General features: G+C 54.8%; 1 protein-coding gene across 4 annotated transcripts; it reads left to right on the top strand.

Moving 5' to 3' along the window:
* The first annotated feature begins 5,290 nt into the window (after window positions 1-5,290).
* On the top strand, window positions 5,291-14,423 carry LOC120398523 (zinc finger protein 239-like). 4 transcript variants are annotated; one of them, XM_039526030.1, is made up of 3 exons: window positions 5,291-5,396; window positions 10,921-11,167; window positions 13,202-14,423. In XM_039526030.1, the coding sequence occupies exons 2-3, from the start codon at window positions 11,065-11,067 to the stop codon at window positions 14,263-14,265; spliced, it is 1,167 nt and encodes a 388-aa protein (XP_039381964.1). In that variant the 5' UTR covers window positions 5,291-5,396; window positions 10,921-11,064; the 3' UTR covers window positions 14,266-14,423. The 4 variants fall into 4 exon arrangements, with proteins under 4 accessions (XP_039381964.1, XP_039381963.1, XP_039381966.1 ...); XM_039526029.1 differs by having other exon boundaries at window positions 5,328-5,511; XM_039526032.1 differs by lacking the exon at window positions 5,291-5,396 and adding an exon at window positions 5,811-5,849.
* Window positions 14,424-18,215: the final 3,792 nt, after the last annotated feature.

The raw sequence follows: 18,215 nt of genomic DNA, 5'->3' as shown, positions 1-18,215 counted from the left end.
TTCTTGCCCTTAACAGCGTCCTGCAGTGATGAGTTCCACAGTTTAATTGCACCCTGTGTGAAAGTCTTTCCTTTTTATCAGTTTGCCACTTTTTAATTCCTTTGAATGTCCCTTGTTATGTTATGACAAAGGGAGAAGAGACGTTCCCCGTTGTTAGCTGTTGGCTGCGTGTGTCCCAGCTCTGTGCAGCTAGCGACCCAGCACACCACCATGGAACTGCCCACACAGAGCACAAGACTCGCTTTGTGGCAAAGGCACCCAGCTGGTTTATTGTCGACGAAGCATGGTCCTAGCTCCCCGGATCAGTGTCTACAGGTATGCTCGTAACAGTGGAGCAGCTCAGTGAGCGGCAGGACTTTCCATTCCCCCCTCGGCTGGCGAAAGACACCCCCTCTGTGACCCTTCTTTCATACACTGATACAAACCAGTTACTCACGGCCCCTCCGACGTGGTTAGTGACTGCGCTTTACTTTGTATAGCAAACGTTTCTGCCCATCACCCTGTCACCCTGTCCTTCTCTTTAGGAGGGGTCAGTGTGTCCTTGTATCATCTTAAGGGAGTGCGTTTACACCACAACCCTGTATCAGGAGCTGCTGGTCCCACCCTTCTGGAAGGTGCTTGCGTGAGTGTCTTGTGCCGAGTACCTAGGAACGTGTGTGTGGTTTTGCAATACCAGCCCTGTTCTTGCCAGGTTCGGTGAACTTGCCAGCAGACGCAGCAAAGAATCCTGTGGCACCTTATAGACTAACAGATGTTGAACCAGACTAACTCTGATACTTGCCAGCAGACGTGTTTTATAGCAGGGCCTGACTTCTGCTAACTTCGCACTTTGCTTTCTATCAGCAGGGCCTGACTACTTCAATTCAGGCCTAAGGCCTTACACCAGGCCTCATGTCTCAGGCTCTCTCTTTCGCCTACATTCCCAACCTGCCTTCTCCAGCCCATTCATTATTTTATAGACTTGTCCTGCTCCCTCTCCTATCCATCCCTTTTCGAAGGGAACGAGTCCAGTCTTTTCCGTTTCTCTTCAGAAGAGAATTTTCAGACCCTTGATCATTCTCTAGTTCTGGGATGGGGGCCCAGTGCCGGGTGCAGGATCCAGATGAGGCTGCACCATGGATTTATATAAAGGCATTGGAATATTTTTCCATATTTTTCTCCATTTCTTATGCATCCAGATGTTTTGGTTGACTTGTGGATCGCAGCTGGGCATTAAACTGAGGTCTTCATTGAGCCGTCTACAATGACATCTAGGTCCCTTTTGAGTACAGCTAATTTAGAGGCCTGTCAGGTGTACAGAGAGTTCATTTTTTCCCCTCCAATGTGCACTACTTTGCATTTATCGACATTAAACTCCATTTGCCATGGTGTTGCCCACTCACCCAGCTTGTTTATGTCTCTCCAAGTTCTTCAGAGTCTTCTCAAGATGTGACTAACCCAAATAACCTTGTGTCGTCTGCAAATTTTGCTACCTTGCGACTTGCCACTCTTCCCAGATCATTCATAGCTACTCTCCAACACGAGACCTGGGAGAGCACCTTGCGGCCTGGCTGTTACCTTCTGCCGTGATGAAAACTGACTATTTAGTTTTTTTTTTTTTTCTTGTCTCTTACTCAGTTTTTGATCCCTGACAATACTTTGGCCTTTCCCCTCATGATGACTTAGTTTCTCGAATAGCCTTTTATGCAGGACCTGGCTAGAAGCCTTTTGAATGTCTAAATTACATGAATTCATTTCACTTTATCCACTAATTTACTACTGTATTCAAAGAATTCTAGTAGAGTGGTAAGGCATGATTTTCCTGTCATATCATGATCTTCCAGGTGTTCTACTGTCCTCCTCTTCCTTAATTCACCTTTTTAGCCCCTGCTCATTCAGTGGACCCACTGATTCTTTTGCAGGCTTCATCCTATTGATATACTTAAAGAATCTTATTTATTTTTATACCTTTAGCTTTTGGCTCTTCAAAAAATTTTCTGACCCTTCTGGTTTCCCTTTTACATACCACCTGCAATACGGTAACTCCTCATTTAACATCATCCCGCTTAACGTTGTTTCAGTGTTATGTCCCTGCTCAATTAGGGAACATGCTCGTTTAAAGTTGTGCAATGTTCCCTTATAACATCGTTTGGCTGCCTGCTTGTAAGATGCTGTGGAAGAGCAGCGACTTTACAAGGGAGCATTGCACAAGTTCTGCTTCTCCACCTCCCCCCCCACGCAGCGCTTAGGACTTTTGGGAGGTGGGGGAGGAGTGGAGATGCGGGGCTTCTCCGCTCCTCCCCCTCCCTCCCAGCACTTGGCGCTTAGGACTTTCTGGGAGGGAGGGGCAGGAACGGGGAAGCACCGTGTCTCGCTTAGGACTTTGGGGGAGGGATGTGGCTGCTCCGGAGAGGAGGTGGAGTGGGGGTGGGAAAAGGTGAGCCTGGAGTGGAGCGGGGACAGGAAGAGGCAGGCCTGGAGCATTCCTGGCAAAGTCGGCGCCTGTTCTTCTCCAGGGAAGCTGCCGGTGCTGCTGCTGCTGCTGCGAAGGTGCTTCCTAGTGTCCTTGCCTGCAGTGGGTTGTGCCTGTGTGGGGTAAGCCAGGGGCACTTCCCAAGCACAGTACAGTACCATACAGTATATAATGCCTTTTGTCTGCCCCCCCAAAAATTCCTTGGACCCTAACCCCCCGCATTTACATTAAATCTTATGGGAAAATTGGATTTGTTTAACATTATTTCACTTAAAGCTGCATTTTTCAGGAACAGAGCTACAACGTTAAGTGAAGCAGCAAAGAATCCTGTGGCACCTTATAGACTAACAGACGTTTTGCAGCATGAGCTTTCGTGGGTGAATACCCACTTCTTCGGATGCAAGCTTCCACTGCTTGCATCCAAAGAAGTGGGTATTCACCCACGAAAGCTCATGCTGCAAAACGTCTGTTAGTCTATAAGGTGCCACAGGATTCTTTGCTGCTTCTACAGAACCAGACTAACACGGCTACCCCTCTGAACGTTAAGTGAGGAGTTACTGTAGTTGTGAAGGATTTAGGACTGCTCCGGAGTTGATGAATACTGTATGTGACGTGGCTGTGGTGATATTCACTACACTGAGACGTTTACAGCTGGCCCAGATTCAATCAAGTCCTGTTGGGGAAACCAGCAGGAAGACCAAAGACTGGAGATAAGATACCTCACAGAAGACACTTCAGTGGTAAAGTGACAGCACCTGACCTGCTAAGTGGGAAGCTCCTGCTTCCTTTGTTTTGCCAACATTAGGAACCCATTGATCAGAAGGACATTAAAAAGTCTCTGCCTGCCAAACAGATGTTTGTGTGTGTCACTGAAGAAGCCTGGCCTTCCATCCCGGTGCGATGAGGCTTTGGGTGAGAGATGTGTAGGCTCCTTATTGCTTTAAAATCCTTTTTCTGTTATGTTGTTCTTTGTTCCTGGATCAAATTGCTGGGGAGAGTTGAGAATCATCTTCCCCTCTTGTGTGATGGCCCAGCCCAAGTGGCCGATATTATACAGTACTTTGGTTCAAGAAGGCGAGTTGGGTCACCCATCTAATTTCCCATTTACAGTCTACAAGTAGTAGTCATTAGTGGTTCAGGGACTGGGAAAAATCCCTTAAGAGCTCAGCCTGTGCAGTTTAACAAAAAGATTAAGCTGTAGGCTTGAACGTAAAGATCTACACAGAGACAAAATCTCACATACTGAAGGGCTCTTTCATCTAGCGCAGAAAGGCAGAACAAGAACCAATGACAGGAATGTAGAGCCAGGCAAATTCAACTTCGAACTAAAGCACAAATTTAACAGTGAGGGTGACTAACCACTGGAACAAACTACCAATGAAAGTGATGGATTCTCCATCTCGATGTCGTCAAATCCAGACTGGATTCCTTCCAGAGGACAATGTAGCCAAACACCAACGATTGGGCTCAGCATGGGGGTGAGTGAGTGAAATTCTACGGTGTGTGCTATACAGGTCAGACTAGATGATCTAACGGTCATTTGTTGCCTCCGACTGACCTTTTTATTGCAGTCTCTCTAAAGTTTAGTGTCACCTTGTCATTTTTAGGTAGCTTAGCGCCATAGGATGTTGAACCTAATTATATTGGGGTCACTGTTACTTGGTTGCTCAGCTACTGTCTCTTATACAGTCATAGATTGGGGCTTTAGCCGGGCAGCTGGGTTGGGGGATCCATGGATGAGGGGGTGGGGTTTGAGCTGTGACCTGGGCTTCTGCAGGTGCATCACACACCCCTACCCCACATAATGCCTAAGATGGCTGGGACGGGGACCTGCTGGTCTCTCTGCTCCCCTCCCCTGCACAGAACCCAAGCCTGCTGGGCCCAGGGCACTAGGCGGTGAGCTGATCCCGCTCTGGGGCAGGTGCTGGTGCCCTTGGAGGACATTGCAGTCTCATTCTACCCGTCTGAGCAGATGTAAGTGGCAGAATGACCGCAAGAGACTCACCGAGACAGGCAGGAGAGCAATGCGCGGGTGCCTCTGCAGGGTGAGGACGGTGATGAGTTTACTACAATAAAGAACTTGATAGTGAGATTCTTCCTGGTCGTTGCCTGTCTCTTTGCGGTCGGACAACGAAACCTGAGCCGTCTGGGATAAGAGAGATCCCCGACAACGGGATTCGGATATTTGCAGAAGAGTGGGTGTGAGCTGTGCTGTTATTGGTGATCCAAAGAAGGGCAGCTCTGTCGGGGATGGTGACTATTACTAATTTCTATTGCTATAGTGTCTAGGAGCCTTGGTCCCGGCCCAGGACCTCGTTAGCGGCTGGGTCCCTCCCTCCAGTAACTCCCAATCTGGTATTTCCAGCTCTCGTCCCTCCCGCTACGCCCCGTCCCCTGCGGTGAGAGCTCGTCCGGCAGGGCCCCGGGGGGGGGGGTGCGGGGTAACTCTCGTGCCCTCACCCGCTGCCTTGGTCCCTGCATGGTGCAGACACAGCCCCCCCCCCCAGCTACGCCCCGTCCCCTGCGGTGAGAGCCCGTCCGGCAGGGCCCCGTGGGGGGGTGCGGGGTAACTCTCCTGCCCTCACCCGCTGCCTTGGTCCCTGCATGGTGCAGACACGGCCCCCCCCCCCCCGGAACTTCGCTCCCACTGAACCCGCCTTTACAAGCGAGTCGAGGCAGAGGCTGAGCCGGACCCCCCCGGGCAGCGCTGTGCCCTGAGCCCCACGTGCCCCACGACGTCTCGGTGCCTCGTTCCCAAGGGGGCGGGCCCGTGGCGCTGCCCCCCCTCCGCAGGGACCTGCCATAGAGCGCGGCCTCCGCCGCGGAGCAGAGCGGCCCCGAGCCATAGAGCGGGGCTGTGAGGACTAGAGCCCCCCCCCCCGGCGGGTTGAGAGGCCCGAGCCCGCCGCTGGCCGCGTGGGATGCGAGCGGGCGGCGGGGAGAGGTTGGTTTGCGGGGCGGAGCTCAGCGCCCTTCGACTCCGACCCTGCGCGAGCGCTGGGGAACCCTGAGGGAGAGCGCTGCCCCGGGGCGTTGCCATGGGGACGGGAGGCGCTCAGGTGAGGGGAGGCCCGGGGCGTTGCCATGGGGACGGGAGGCGCTCAGGTGAGGGGAGGCCCGGGGCGTTGCCATGGGGACGGGGAGGTGCGTGAGGCGTTGCCATGGGGACGGGAGGCGCTCAGGTGAGGGGAGGCCCGGGGCGTTGCCATGGGGACGGGAGGCGCTCAGGTGAGGGGAGGCCCGGGGCGTTGCCATGGGGACGGGGAGGTGCGTGAGGCGTTGCCATGGGGACAGGAGGCGCTCAGGTGAGGGGAGGCCCGGGGCGTTGCCATGGGGACAGGAGGCGCTCAGGTGAGGGGAGGCCCGGGGCGTTGCCATGGGGACGGGAGGCGCTCAGGTGAGAGGACGCCTGGGGCGTTGCCATGGGGAGGGTGCAGGCGGGGCAGGGCTCCAGCTGGTCACTCGGAGGCGCCCTGGCTCTCCCCGCAAGGCGCTGTCCTGGAGCCATCCCGGCGCTGCCCCCCGTGCAGCGTCTCCCCGGCCCAGTTCTGTGTCCCCCCAGGGCCCCACCGCCCACGCCGGCCCGGCTCCAGGGGCACCAAGGGCCACAGGTGCAGGGGTTGAGCCCCCGCCTGCTCCACAGGAAGCCCTGAGATGACCCACTACAGGCACCCTGGGCGTGTGCGGTGAGAGCCAGCCTGCAGCCTAAGTGCCATGTGGCTGCAGAGACCTGGCTCAGTGCAGGCCCTGCAAAGTGGGGATCGTCCACAGCAAATACTAGCTATGGGGAAAGAACTGTGTTTGGCTTGGAGCTGAAGATCGGAACAATTTTGATTACATTGGAAGGCAGCGTGTTATGTTCAGGTAAAGTCAGTGTGGTCACTGCAGATGGCAAACAGCAATTCAGGGAATACACCTGCCGCTTCTCATAGACTTTAAGGCCAGAAGGGACCATCATGCTCATCTACTCTGACCTGAACATTGCAGGCCAGAGAACCTCACCCCACCCCCCAACTCCTGTAATAGACCCCTCACCTCTGGCTGAGTTACTGACATCCTCACATCATGATTTAAAGACTTCAAGTTACAGAGAATCCACCATGTACACTAGTTTAAACCTGCAAGTGACCTGAGTCCCAGGCTGCAGAGGAAGGTGAAAACCCCCCAGGGTCTCTGCTAATCTGACCTGGGGGGGAATTCCTTCCTGACCCTAAATACTGTTAGACCCTGAGCATGTGAGCAAGACCCACCAGCCAGATACCTGGGAGAGAATTCTCTGTAGTAACTCAGCCTTCCCCATCTCGTGTCCCAACCGGCCGTTGGAGATATTCGCTGCTAGCAGTTGCAGATCGGCTCCATGCCATTGTAGGCAGCTCGCCATACCATCCCCTCTATAAACTTATCAAGGTCAGTCTTGAAGGCGGTTCTGGTTTTTGCCCTCAGTGCTCCCCTTGGGAGGCTGTTCCGAGGACCAGAACTTCACTCCTCGGGTGGTTTGAAACCTTCGCCTAATTTCAAGTCTAAACTTATTGATGGCCAGTTAGTGTCCATTTATTCTTGTGTCCACATTGGCGCCTAACTTAAATAACTCCTTTCCCTCCCTGGTCTTTCTGTATTGTTAGTGAAAAATTCTGTGCCTTTAACTCCACCGTGTTACGGGTTCAAGTAGCATTGTTGTGGGTATGCGTAACTGGCCAAGATGGTGCTCTGCAGCAGGGTGTGAGCATCCTATATAATAGGCAGACGTTCGGACCACTTACTCGCAGGGCCGGCCTTAAGCCGATTTGCCCGATTCCCCCGAATTGGGCCCCGCGCCTGAAGGGGCCCCCGCACCGGCAGCGTCTCTCCCGGAAGCAAATGCTGCGTCTCCCGGAAGCAGCAGCTGTTGCTAGGCAACGAGAGACGCTGCAGAGGCAGCCCTGGCTGGCTGAACTTGCAGGTCATGAGGAGGAGGGGGTGGGGGGAGAAGGCACATGTGCTTCCCCTCCCCCACCCCCAGCACTCACCTGGAGGAGACACCAAGGGAGCTTCTGGTCCGGTGGGAGACAGGAATCTCTGGAGTTGACCTCGATCAGCTGCTGAGGCTTCCAGGGGTGAGTGTTTGACCCTGCGATTCCCCCTAGGTCTGTAAGATTGGGTTGTTTTTGTGGTTTACGTGGTGTTGGTGCCTGCCTGTGTCTGTTTCAAAACTAAAGTCTTGGGATCCTGTAACACAGGAAAAAAGCCCCAAGCCGATACTTAGTGCTGTGAACTCCAGGTGAGAGAGAGGGAGGTTTGGAGGAGGAAACCAAATACATCAAGAGGGGAGAATGCAAAAGGTCTGCAACAGGGCAGACTTTTATCTCCCCCTCCTCGCAGGAGGGGAAACTGAGGCACTGAGTGATCAAATTCCTCTCTCCAAATTATTTGCAAAGGAGGAGGACGGGGGCTCCTATCCAGACCTGTTCCCTTCCCATCAACTCTGCTTTCCCTGCTGCAAGACTGCTGTAGGGGCTGAATATTTCCATTAAATTATGGCTCCTTCGTTTGCCCTACAACAATGAAATAGACTGGCTTGATGGGGGGAATAGCCCCCCCCAAAGCTTTGTGGATATTAAGGGTTTGGGGGGGGGCATGATAATATTCTAGATCAATCAAATGCCCAGCTCAGCTTTCTAGCCATCCAGCAGCTTTAGGGCAGGGAAGGAAGGTGCTATTGTTGCAGAGTGGTCGCAAAATAAGGATGAATTTAGCGGGGGGTTGAGGGGTCCGCTTGAAATCCCACCCGATGCAGCCACACAGAATCATTGGCAGCGCTGGGAGAGGCCAGGAGTGGAAGCAGGTGGCCTGGGGGTGGGGGGACATTTGCCCTCAGTCCTGGGCTCTGGGATGGACTAGGCTGGATGGTGGGTTCAGTCTAGTCTTCCAGCCTGTTGCTCTCACTGGGGTTTGTGGTTTTCATCTGGCTCCACCGAAAAGAACAAACAAGCCCAGTAGAAAAGGGGAGTGAGAGAGGTGGGAAGGAGTTTATAAGGGGTTTAAGTGACCCGTCAGCGAAAGAGTAAAACCAGAGTTTGACTGGGTTTCCCCCCCCCCAGCCACCACTCCTGCAAACACTGGGCAAGGGGCAGCTCCATCCCCCACCGAGCCTACGGAGAGGGGCAACACGCCAGGAAGGAAGCCACATGGCAGTCCAGTCCCTTCCCCCCAGCACCTCCCTCCAGCCCCCAAACTCTGTCCCAAAGCCTGCACCCACCCCTCCGCACTCCGACCCACTCAGCCCTGGGCAAAGCTCCTTGGTCTGGCTCCCAGCCCCTCTCCAAGATTTGCAGCTGTCTGGAGGTGCCTGCCTTCCACACCTTCCTCATTCACACCTCATTCAGTCAATGGGGCAATTGATTACAAAGTGGAGGGAAGATCTTATTCTACTTCTAGCAAAAAGACATTTTCTTTTACCTTATGCTACCTTAGGGGCCCGCTATAACATATTACTAAGGTTCAATACAAAGTCATGTAAAGGTTATACAAAAATGCAGAATGCAGAGATTTATCTACAACTGCATTGATTGACTGCTGTGTGCAGTAATATAGTGACCCTGGCCATAGGTTTGTAATATTGTGTTGTTTTTGTGGTTTTCGTGGTGTTGGTGTTTGAGGGTGAGTTTGTGGCTGCCTGTGTCTGTTTCAAAACTAAAGTATCGGGATCCTGTAACCCAGGAAAAAAGCCCCGAGCCGGTACTTAGTGCTGTGAACTCCAGGTGAGAGAGAGGGAGGTTTGGAGGAGGAAATCAAATACATCAAGAGGGGAGAATGCAAAAGGTCTGCAACAGGGCAGGCTAAGACTTTTATCTCCTAGTTTTCTGGCATGATTTACTTTTTCAAGTGAATTTTGTGAGCAAAGAGCTGCAGAGTGATACAATGGATATTTCTGCAGGAATTTCTTCATTTGAAAAGCTTTGTAACTGGTTAAAAATGTACAGAGAGAAGGGTTTTCAAGAAGTGTTAACTGGTGCCAATGAACTTGCCAAAGATCTAGATGTGACTCCAGTATTCCAGACTAAACGTTTGCGCAAACGAAAAAAACAGTTTTAGTATGAGTCTGCAGATGAGCCTTTTTCTGACCCAAAGGAGTTTACAGAGTGCAGTGCTTCAGTCAAGTGTTAGACAAAGCTTTACAGTCACTTGAACCAAGGTTTGAACAGTTACAAAAGCATGAAAGTTTATTTGGATTTTTATGCAAATTCAAAAATCTTCCCAAGGACACCATACGAAAAGCTGCTGCAGATCTGGAACTTGCATTGACAGATGTGAAATTAGTGCAGGAAAACGAACAAGTTTCAACTGTAAAATCAGTTGACATAAATGGCTACATGCTTTGTGAAGAACTGGAAGCATTAAAGCCAATTATTTCATCTGATTGTAGAAACCCCCTAAAAATCCTTCAATTTCTTGCATATAATAACCGATCAACAGGATTCCCAAATTTATTTATAGCAATTCGAATCTTCCTGACTATTCCAGTAACTGTAGCCTCAGGAGAGAGGAATTTCTCAAAGCTAAATCTAATTAAAACATATCTGCGATCAACGATGCAGGAAGACCGATTAAACAATTTGGCAATCATGTCAATTGAATGGGAAGTAATGAAGAGCTTAGAGTTAGGCAATTTACTGAAAGATTTTGTCAAACAAAAAGCGAGGAAGATAAAGTTTTAAAAACATAGGTGAGGTGTACAATAAATATTGATATTTATAATATGATGTAATGTATGTAATATATAATTTTGTTATTATGTATATAGTCGTGGAAAGTAAATAATACATGGAAGAAATGAAAGGGGGGGTTGTGGTTTTGTTTTTTTTTTTAGTCATCCCTGCAGGGGCCCCGTCAAAACTGTTCGAATTGGGCCCCGCACTTCCTAAAGCCGGCCCTGCTTACTCGCTTCATGTTTTCAAGCTTTTCTTCACAACAGTGAGGGCTAGGAACACAATTTAAAAAAACAGCCAAACACACAAACCACCAGCCATGATTCTGATGCCAGCGTGACACTCCAGGAACCAGGCCTGTACTGCCTATGCCTTAATCCAGCCCTGCCTGCAGAGTGTAGGTGTGCGACACAACCCAGGCCTCCTCCCTTCCCAAGCGGTTTGTACCAGGAAGGCACAGAGTGTGGAGATTCTAGGAGTGGGGGAGCCAGCAGCCCTCACACACTGCGGGGTGCAGAGGAGGCAGGCAGCTGAGACCCTTCAGGAGCAGGGGAGAGCCAGGGCTGCTGGATCCAAGCTTCCGAAGGGAGCAACTCAAAGCAAGCCTGCCCAACCACAGTCCTTGCTCCCAGTAACCCGTTCCCCTGCTACACCAGCCAGGCGGAGCAGACTGCAGCGGTTAGCTCCCCATCCTCGGAGCCCATCGTGTGCTGAAGGGGGGCCAGTTCATGGCTGCTTGGCTCTGGCGTAAGGGATCATTGGGAATGTTTGGTTCGTTTACAGGATGCTCAGCGAGGACGAAAGCTGCCCAGGACCCACAGGCTGCCCCAGCCTGCCGTGTCAGGGAGTCTCCTAGCTGCTGCTTGGGGGCTGGGGCGCTCTGCTTTCTGCTGTTCCCACGCTGCACTGTAACGCCCAGCTGCAGCCATGCGACAGAGAGGCCACGTCAGTGCACGCGAGAAACGCGCAGCGCGGCGCCACTACTACGAGCTGTCCAAGGAGAGAGTGAGAGCAGTCAAGGCTCTGGCAGGTACGGCCGGTCCCTCGCACGGAGCCGGGCATGGGGCAGGGCACAGGAAAAGCACCTGCCTGCTGCTTCGGAAAGGGTGACACCCCCCAGTGCAGAGGGATCACACGGGGCCTCATCCTGCTGGGCACCCTTGTCAGCCTCATTGGGAGTTGGGGTACTTGGCACCCCAGAGGGCCAGGCTGTGCCCAGTTAGTGGCAATGCATCAGAGAACATGGGTGCCTTGTGCGCTGTGTGATTTCTGCTGGGTGTGACGTGCCATGACCCACCTCTGTCTGTGCATGTGCAGGCACTCCTCCGGAACCAGTGTGTCGACCCGGGGCTGGCTCTGCCGGAGCCATCACGTGCAGGGTGTGTCCCAGAGCTCTCAGTGCAGGCATGGAAAATGCGGTTACATCCCCAGAGAAAACTGCATTAAGCTGGAGCTCAGCTTGAGAGCATGTGTCTGTAATGCAGGGTGAAATCCACCCCTGGCACGGCGCCGTTCTCCCCACACCAGCTACTACAAACCCAGGAAACTGTCTTAAGTTTAACCTGAAATCCGAGCATGCTAATGTAGGGGCACCCAGAGAGCCTTAACTCTGCCCCAGAGTGGAGCCGTGCAGTAAGTTCGACTTTGTGCTCTAGACTAGATGAAACTGACCTGGGTGAGACCTAGCGGCCAGAGCACTGGACTGGGACTTGGGAGATGTAGCGTCTGTTCCCAGCTCTGCCTTGGACAAGTCATCTCCCTCTGCCTTCATTTCCAGTCTGGGAAAGGGGCTAAGGGTTGGAAAGTGCCAATAAGAACTAGGTAGGATCAGGAATTTTTCTCCTGGGGTCTCTCCGTGCAGGCACACACGTGCGTTGTGACGGAGCGATTCTGGCGGGACCCAACTGAGAGTGCCAAATCAGGACCAATTGCTTAAACAGGGCAGTCACAGCCCTAGGCTGGGGTTTTTCCACCTCTAAGGCAAACCAAACCAGCCAGAAAAAGAGGACTTTGATCTCACCCCACTGGCTAACCACAAGTCACACAAGCAATTTCCTTAGACACTCCAGTCTCCCAGTAACACCACCAGTGCACTCGTCCTGGGGATGAATGGTTATGAAAACCAACACCCCGGTAAAAGAAAAAGGTTCTCTCAATCCCAAAGGACCAAGCCCCAGACCCAGGTCAATGTGCACATCAGATCTTACCCACAAATCACGCTGTTGCCAATCCTTTAGAATCTAACATCTAAAGGTTTATTTACAAAGGGGAAAAGGTAGAGAAGAGAGGTAGAATTGGTTAAATGGAATCAATTACATACAGTAATGGCAAAGTTCTTAGTCCAGGCTTGCAGCAGGGCTGGAGTAAACTGCAGGTTCAGATTAAGTCTCTGGAACATCCCCCGCTGGGATGGGTCAACAGTCCTTCGTGCAGAGCTTCAGTTTGTAGCAAAGTCCTTCCAGAGGTCAGAAGCAGGATTGAAGACCAGATGGAGATGAGGCATTAGCCTTATATAGACTTTTCCAGGTGTAAGAATCCCTTTGTCTTCACTGTGGAAAATTACAGCAAAATGGAGCCTGGAGTCACATGGGCCAGTCCCTGCACTTTGCTGAGTCACAAGGCGTGTCTGCCTTCGCTCCATGGGTCAATTGTGTAGCTGATGGTCCTTAATGGGCCATCAAGCCAGCTAGGCAGGGCTAACATCAGCTTGTCTGGGATCTTTCCCAGAAGCAGAGCATAATACAAACTACAGACAGTACAGAGCCAATACTTATAACTTCAACTACAAAATGATACACATGCACCCAGACAGCATAATCATAACCAGCAACCCATAACCTGGTCTTAGACACCTTATATGACCCCCTTTACATGAGATTTGGTGCCACTACAGGACCTTGGTTGCAACCCATGTTCTATATGGTCCCAATTTATATCAATAACGTCACATGCGTACAGTTATTCCTGCACAGAGGGTGCCAGGATCCGTGGGACTCGAGTGGCTCAGCCCGAGCAGTTGGGGAGCCGGCGTCCCAGGAGCTCATTCCTGGCTCTGTCCCCACAGCTGCTGCAGAGCAGCCAGTCAAAGAGGAGCCGTCGGAGGAGGCGTTCGCGTTCGACATGTGCTGGCTCCCTCTGCCTGGAGAGGTGAAGGTGGAGCAGGACCATGAGTGCACAAAGTGTGGGGAGAGCTTCCACCAGCAGGCCGAGCTGCTGGCCCACAAGCAGACCCATGAGCAGAAAGTGCTGCTGATTTGCACGGAGTGCGGCCGGAGCTTCTCCTGCCCCAACAGCTTCATGCTGCACCAGCGCGTGCACAGCAGGGAGACGCTGCAGAAGCCCTACGTCTGCCCACAGTGTGGCCGCACCTTCAGCTACAAGAGCAGCCTGGGGGTGCACCTGCGTGCCCACACGGGCGAGCGCCCCTTCATGTGCCCCTCCTGCAGGAAGAGCTTCAAGAACAAGACCTACCTGGTGGTGCACCAACGCGTGCACACCCGCGTGCGGCCCTACACGTGTGCCGAGTGCAGCAAGAGTTTCCTGCAGAAGCGAGACCTGACGGTGCACCAGCGCGTGCACAGCAAGGAGAGCCCCTTCCTCTGCTCTGAGTGCGGCCGGCGCTTCCGCTACAAGTCGAGCCTGGCCATCCACCAGCGCACGCACACGGGCGAGCGCCCCTTCCCCTGCTCCGACTGCGGCCGGCATTTCAAGTACAAGACCAACCTACTGATCCACCAGCGCATGCACACGGGCGAGCGCCCCTACCCCTGCCCGCAGTGCAGCAAGAGCTTCCCCTGCAGCACCAACCTCATCATGCACCAGATCACCCACGACAGGCAGCAGGAGGGGCCACGGGGGCCGCCGGCAGCCAGGCGGCGGGAGAGGGAGAGAGCCCACACGGCTGACCAGCCCTTCGTGTGTGACGAGTGCGGCAAAGGATTCAAGAAGCATGGCTTCCTGATCATCCACCAGCGGACCCATTGCCCAGTGCCTGCTGGAGCTAGTGCAGAGCAGGCAGCTGGGCCAGGGAAAGCCACGTGCTGCCCTCCACACCCAGCCCTCGCTCTCGCCAGGGAGTGGCTTGGAGCACAGGGCACCGAGGGAGCGTCTGACCACGGGACGTGCTAGCCACAGGCGTGGGCTGGGCTGGGCTGGGCTGGGCTGGGCTTGCCTGCTGTGTGCTCCACTGCAGGCTGGTGTGACTGGACTCAGCCCCTCCCCGAGCCTTGGGCATTGTGCCCCACACTAACTTCAGTGTGCTCTGAAATAAACCGTTCCCCACACCCCGGCCTGCCTGGCTTTGTGTGTTAGCCTCTGGCCGCCAGAGGACGTGACACAGCCCAGGGCTCGGCCCAGCGCACGCCCCACACCAACTCCTGCTGACAGCTGACCCTGCGTAAGGACTCAGTAGGGTTGCCAGGCTGGGTCGAAAAGGGACCCTGCTGACTGGGCTGTTAAACATCCGGCTGGCGGTGGAGTGGGGCTAAGGCAGGCTCCCTGCCTGCCCTGGCTCTGCGTGGCTCCCGGAAGCGGCCAGCACGTTCCTGTGGCCCCTAGGCACAAGGGTAGCCAGGGAGGCTCTGTGCACTGCCCCCACTGCGAACGCTGGCTCCGCAGTTCCCATTGGCCAGCTGCTTCCGGGAGCTGCACAGAGCCAGGGCAGGCAGGGAACCTACCTTAGCCCCACTGCACAGCTGACTGGGAGCCTGTAACAATGCTGGTTCTGGCGGGGCCCAACTGAGGTGCCAGTTCAGGACCAATTGCTCCGAGCAGGGCAGTTACAGCCCAAGGCTGGGGTTTCTCCACCTCTAAGGCACCAAACCAGCGAGACAGAGAGGACTTGGGTCTCACCGCACTGGCTAACCACAAGTCACACAAGCAATTTCCTTAGACACTCCAGTCTCCCAGTATCACCACCAGTGCCGCTCGTCCTGGGGATGAATGGTTATGAAAACCAACACCCCAATAAAAGAAAAAAGGTTTTCCCGATCCCAAAGGACCAAGCCCCAGAGCCATATACAAATCAGATCTTACCCACAAATCACGCTGTTGCCAATCCTCTAGAATCTAAAGGTTTATTCATAAAGGGAAAAAGGTGGAGCTGAGAGCTAGAATTGGTTAAATGGAATCAATTACATACAGTGATGGCAAAGTTCTTAGTTCAGGCTTGTAGCAGTGATGGGAGTAAACTGCAGGTTCAAATCAAGTCTCTGGAACATCCCCCGCTGGGATGGGTCATTCAGTCCTTTGTGCAGAGCTTCAGTTTGTAGCAAAGTCCCTCCAGAGGTAAGATGCAGGATTGAAGACCAGATGGAGATGAGGCATCAGCCTTATATAGGCTTTTCCAGGTGTAAGAACCTCTTTGTTCTTACTGTGGCTTACAGGAAAATTACAGCAAAATGGAGTCTGGAGTCACATGGGCCAGTCCCTGCACTTTGCTGAGTCACAAGGCGTGTCTGCCTTCTCTCCATGGGTCAGTTGTGTAGCTGATGGTCCTTAATGGGCCATCAAGCAGGCTAGGCAGAGCTGACACCAACTTGTCTGGGGTGTCACCCAGAAGCACAGCACAAGTTTGAAATACAGACAGTACAGAGCCAATACTCATAACTTCAACTACAAAATGATACACACACCCAGACAGCACAATCATAACCAGCAACCCCAGAGCCTGGTCTTAGACACCTCATTTGACCCCCTTTATACAAGATTTGGTGCCACTACAGGACTTTGTTGCAGCCATGTTCTATGTGCTCCCAGTTCAAATCAATAACTTGACAGAGCCACCTGAGGTAAGTGCCACATAGCTGGAGCCTGTACTCTGAACCCCCTTCCGCCCCCTAACTCCCTCCCAGAGCCCACACCCCCTCCCCCAGCCCTGAGCCCCCTCCTGCATCCAAACTCCCTCCTGGAGCCTGCACTGCCCTGAGCCTGCTCCCACACTCGGAACCCCTCGGCTCCAGCCCAGAGCCCCTTCCTGCACCCCAAACCTCTCATCCCCAGCCCCACCACAGAGCCGCACCCCCAACCGGAGCCCTCACCTCAACCCCCAGCCCAGTGAAAGTTAGTGAGGGTGGGGGAGAGTGAGCAACGGAGGGGGGGATGGAGTGAGTGGAGGCGGGGCCAGGGGCGGGGCCTCGGAGAAGCAGCGGGGGTGGGGCCTCAGAGAAGGGGCATGGGATGGGGCAAGGGTGTTGGGCTTTGTGTGATTAGAGAGTTGGCAGCCCCTGATCCCCTCCTCCACAGGGTGAGCTCCTGCCTCAGTGTCTCCTGGCTGAAGATCTCTGCTTGCCCCTTCCCCTCAGAGCGCCTGGGGGCAGTGCCAGTGGGAGCTGGCAGCAGCTCGGTGGCGCAGGCGGCGTTCGGAGGTGGGGTTAATCGAGAAGCAAGAAACCCACGAGTGGGAGCCGAGGCAAAACATACTGGGGGTGGGGTCCAGGTTTCCATATCGCCCTGGTGGCCCTGCCCATGTGCTCCCCCATCCCCCAACTTTCTAATGGCAGAAAACCGAAGAACCTGGCTCTGCCCCCTGCCCGCCCCTCCCCACTCCTCTCCCGGGAGGGGACTGAGCTGCTGCCTGCAGAGCCAGGCTGGGAGGAGCTGCCATCAGGGCTGGGGCAATCAGGGCTCAGTGGTGGAGGGCCAGGATCCCACCTCTTGGAGCCAGCTCCAGAAGCCAGCCACTGCTGCTGCTCTTCCTGCCCCCCGGCAGAGGCTGGTTACTGCTGCCAGCTTCCCTTCTCAACGAGACGTGTAGTCGAAAACCAGACACCTGGCAACCTAAACCTGGCCCCACTCTTAAAGGGGGCAGGGGAGGCTTTGCCAGGAACCTGTATCTGCCCTGCCAGAGGGGCCGGGGTGCTGCCCAGAGCTGTGCCCACCATCAGCCCCGTGCTACGGGGACTGGCCCTGGCCGTGGGGGGAGGTGCAGTACTCGCCTGTCCTGAGCCCCCGGCCATGGCAGCATTGCCCCTGCCCTCCTCCCCCACAGCGTCATCTCTGCTGCTTGGGGGGCTGGGCAGAGGACTGTGGAGCCAGCCAGGGACACCCCAGGAAGTAACTGGGCAGCCAGGAGCCAGCGAGCGTCTCTGCCCCGCCCCGGGGCTGCACTCGCCGGCCAGCGGGGGCTGCTGTGGTGCCATCCCCAGCATGCAGGAGCCACAGCCCCATCCTCGCTCTGAGCCCAGCCCTCAGGAGCCCTCCCTGGGACAAGCCTGCTCCGGGCTGTGTCTGCCTGGGCCCCTCACCGTGTCCCGGAGCTTGTCCTGAGGACCCTGGGAGGTTCCCATGGCAGCAGGGGAATGAGGGAGCCTGGTCCTGGTGCCGGGCTGGGTCATGGGAGATGCAGAAAACTCCCAGCAAGGGGCTGCAGCTGCCCCCACCCCCATCTGTGTCTGGCTGGGGCTGGGGCTGGCCCCGGCTGCGTGGGGGTCAGCGCTGGCAGGAGCTGGAGCTGGCCAGATGTGCGTGTTTCGGGGGCAATTTGTGCTGCATTTGCTTCCAGTCTGGTTCCAGTGATGGGGGCTGGTGTCTCCCCGGCTGGGGCTGCAGGACCATCACCACCCAGCCAGCTGGGAGCAGGGCACTGAGCCGGGGAGGAGCCCTCTGTGCCTCGTGGCTGCTGCTCCGGGCTGAGGGGAAGCCGTTCTTCTCGGGCCGAGCCAGCTGCTCTGCGGGGCCTGGCGCAGGAATTCCACAAGGCAGTTTCATCACACCCAGCCAGACGCCCCGTCCATCACGGCCCCGTTCCCGGCTCGGCTGCCCTTAGCACCAGGGGGCCGGGCGGACCTGCAGGCTCTATGGACAGGGAGAGATGGGTGGGATTCCTGGGAGGGCGGCATGGGGAGATTGGCTCTGAGGCTGCAGGACATGCAGCCCTGGGGTGAGGTGACACCACTGCCGCCGGTATCAGCTTTGGCCGGGTCGGTTCCCCACGGGCAGGGCCAGACCTCCGGCCCAGGCAGGGAGAAGGAGTCCCGAAGCTGGGTGGCTGCCCAGGGCCTGGTGCACAATCTGAATTCCCAGGGGCTGGGCCAGGGAGAGCTCTGGAGTGAGCAGGGCCGGGGGGCTGGGGGGGGGGG

The sequence above is a fragment of the Mauremys reevesii genome, linkage group 2 (assembly GCF_016161935.1).
Source record: "Mauremys reevesii isolate NIE-2019 linkage group 2, ASM1616193v1, whole genome shotgun sequence".
NCBI classification, from domain to species: domain Eukaryota; kingdom Metazoa; phylum Chordata; order Testudines; family Geoemydidae; genus Mauremys; species Mauremys reevesii.
This window is presented reverse-complemented; position numbering and strand designations above follow the sequence as displayed.

What these genes read in the sequence shown, in the direction of transcription:
- LOC120398523 (XM_039526030.1), top strand. Translation starts at nt 11,065, where the DNA reads ATGCGACAGAGAGGCCACGTCAGTGCACGCGAGAAACGCGCAGCGCGG. An exon ending in AGCAGTCAAGGCTCTGGCAG is followed by an intron (nt 11,168 to 13,201) that starts GTACGGCCGGTC and finishes CTGTCCCCACAG; the next exon opens with CTGCTGCAGAGCAGCCAGTC.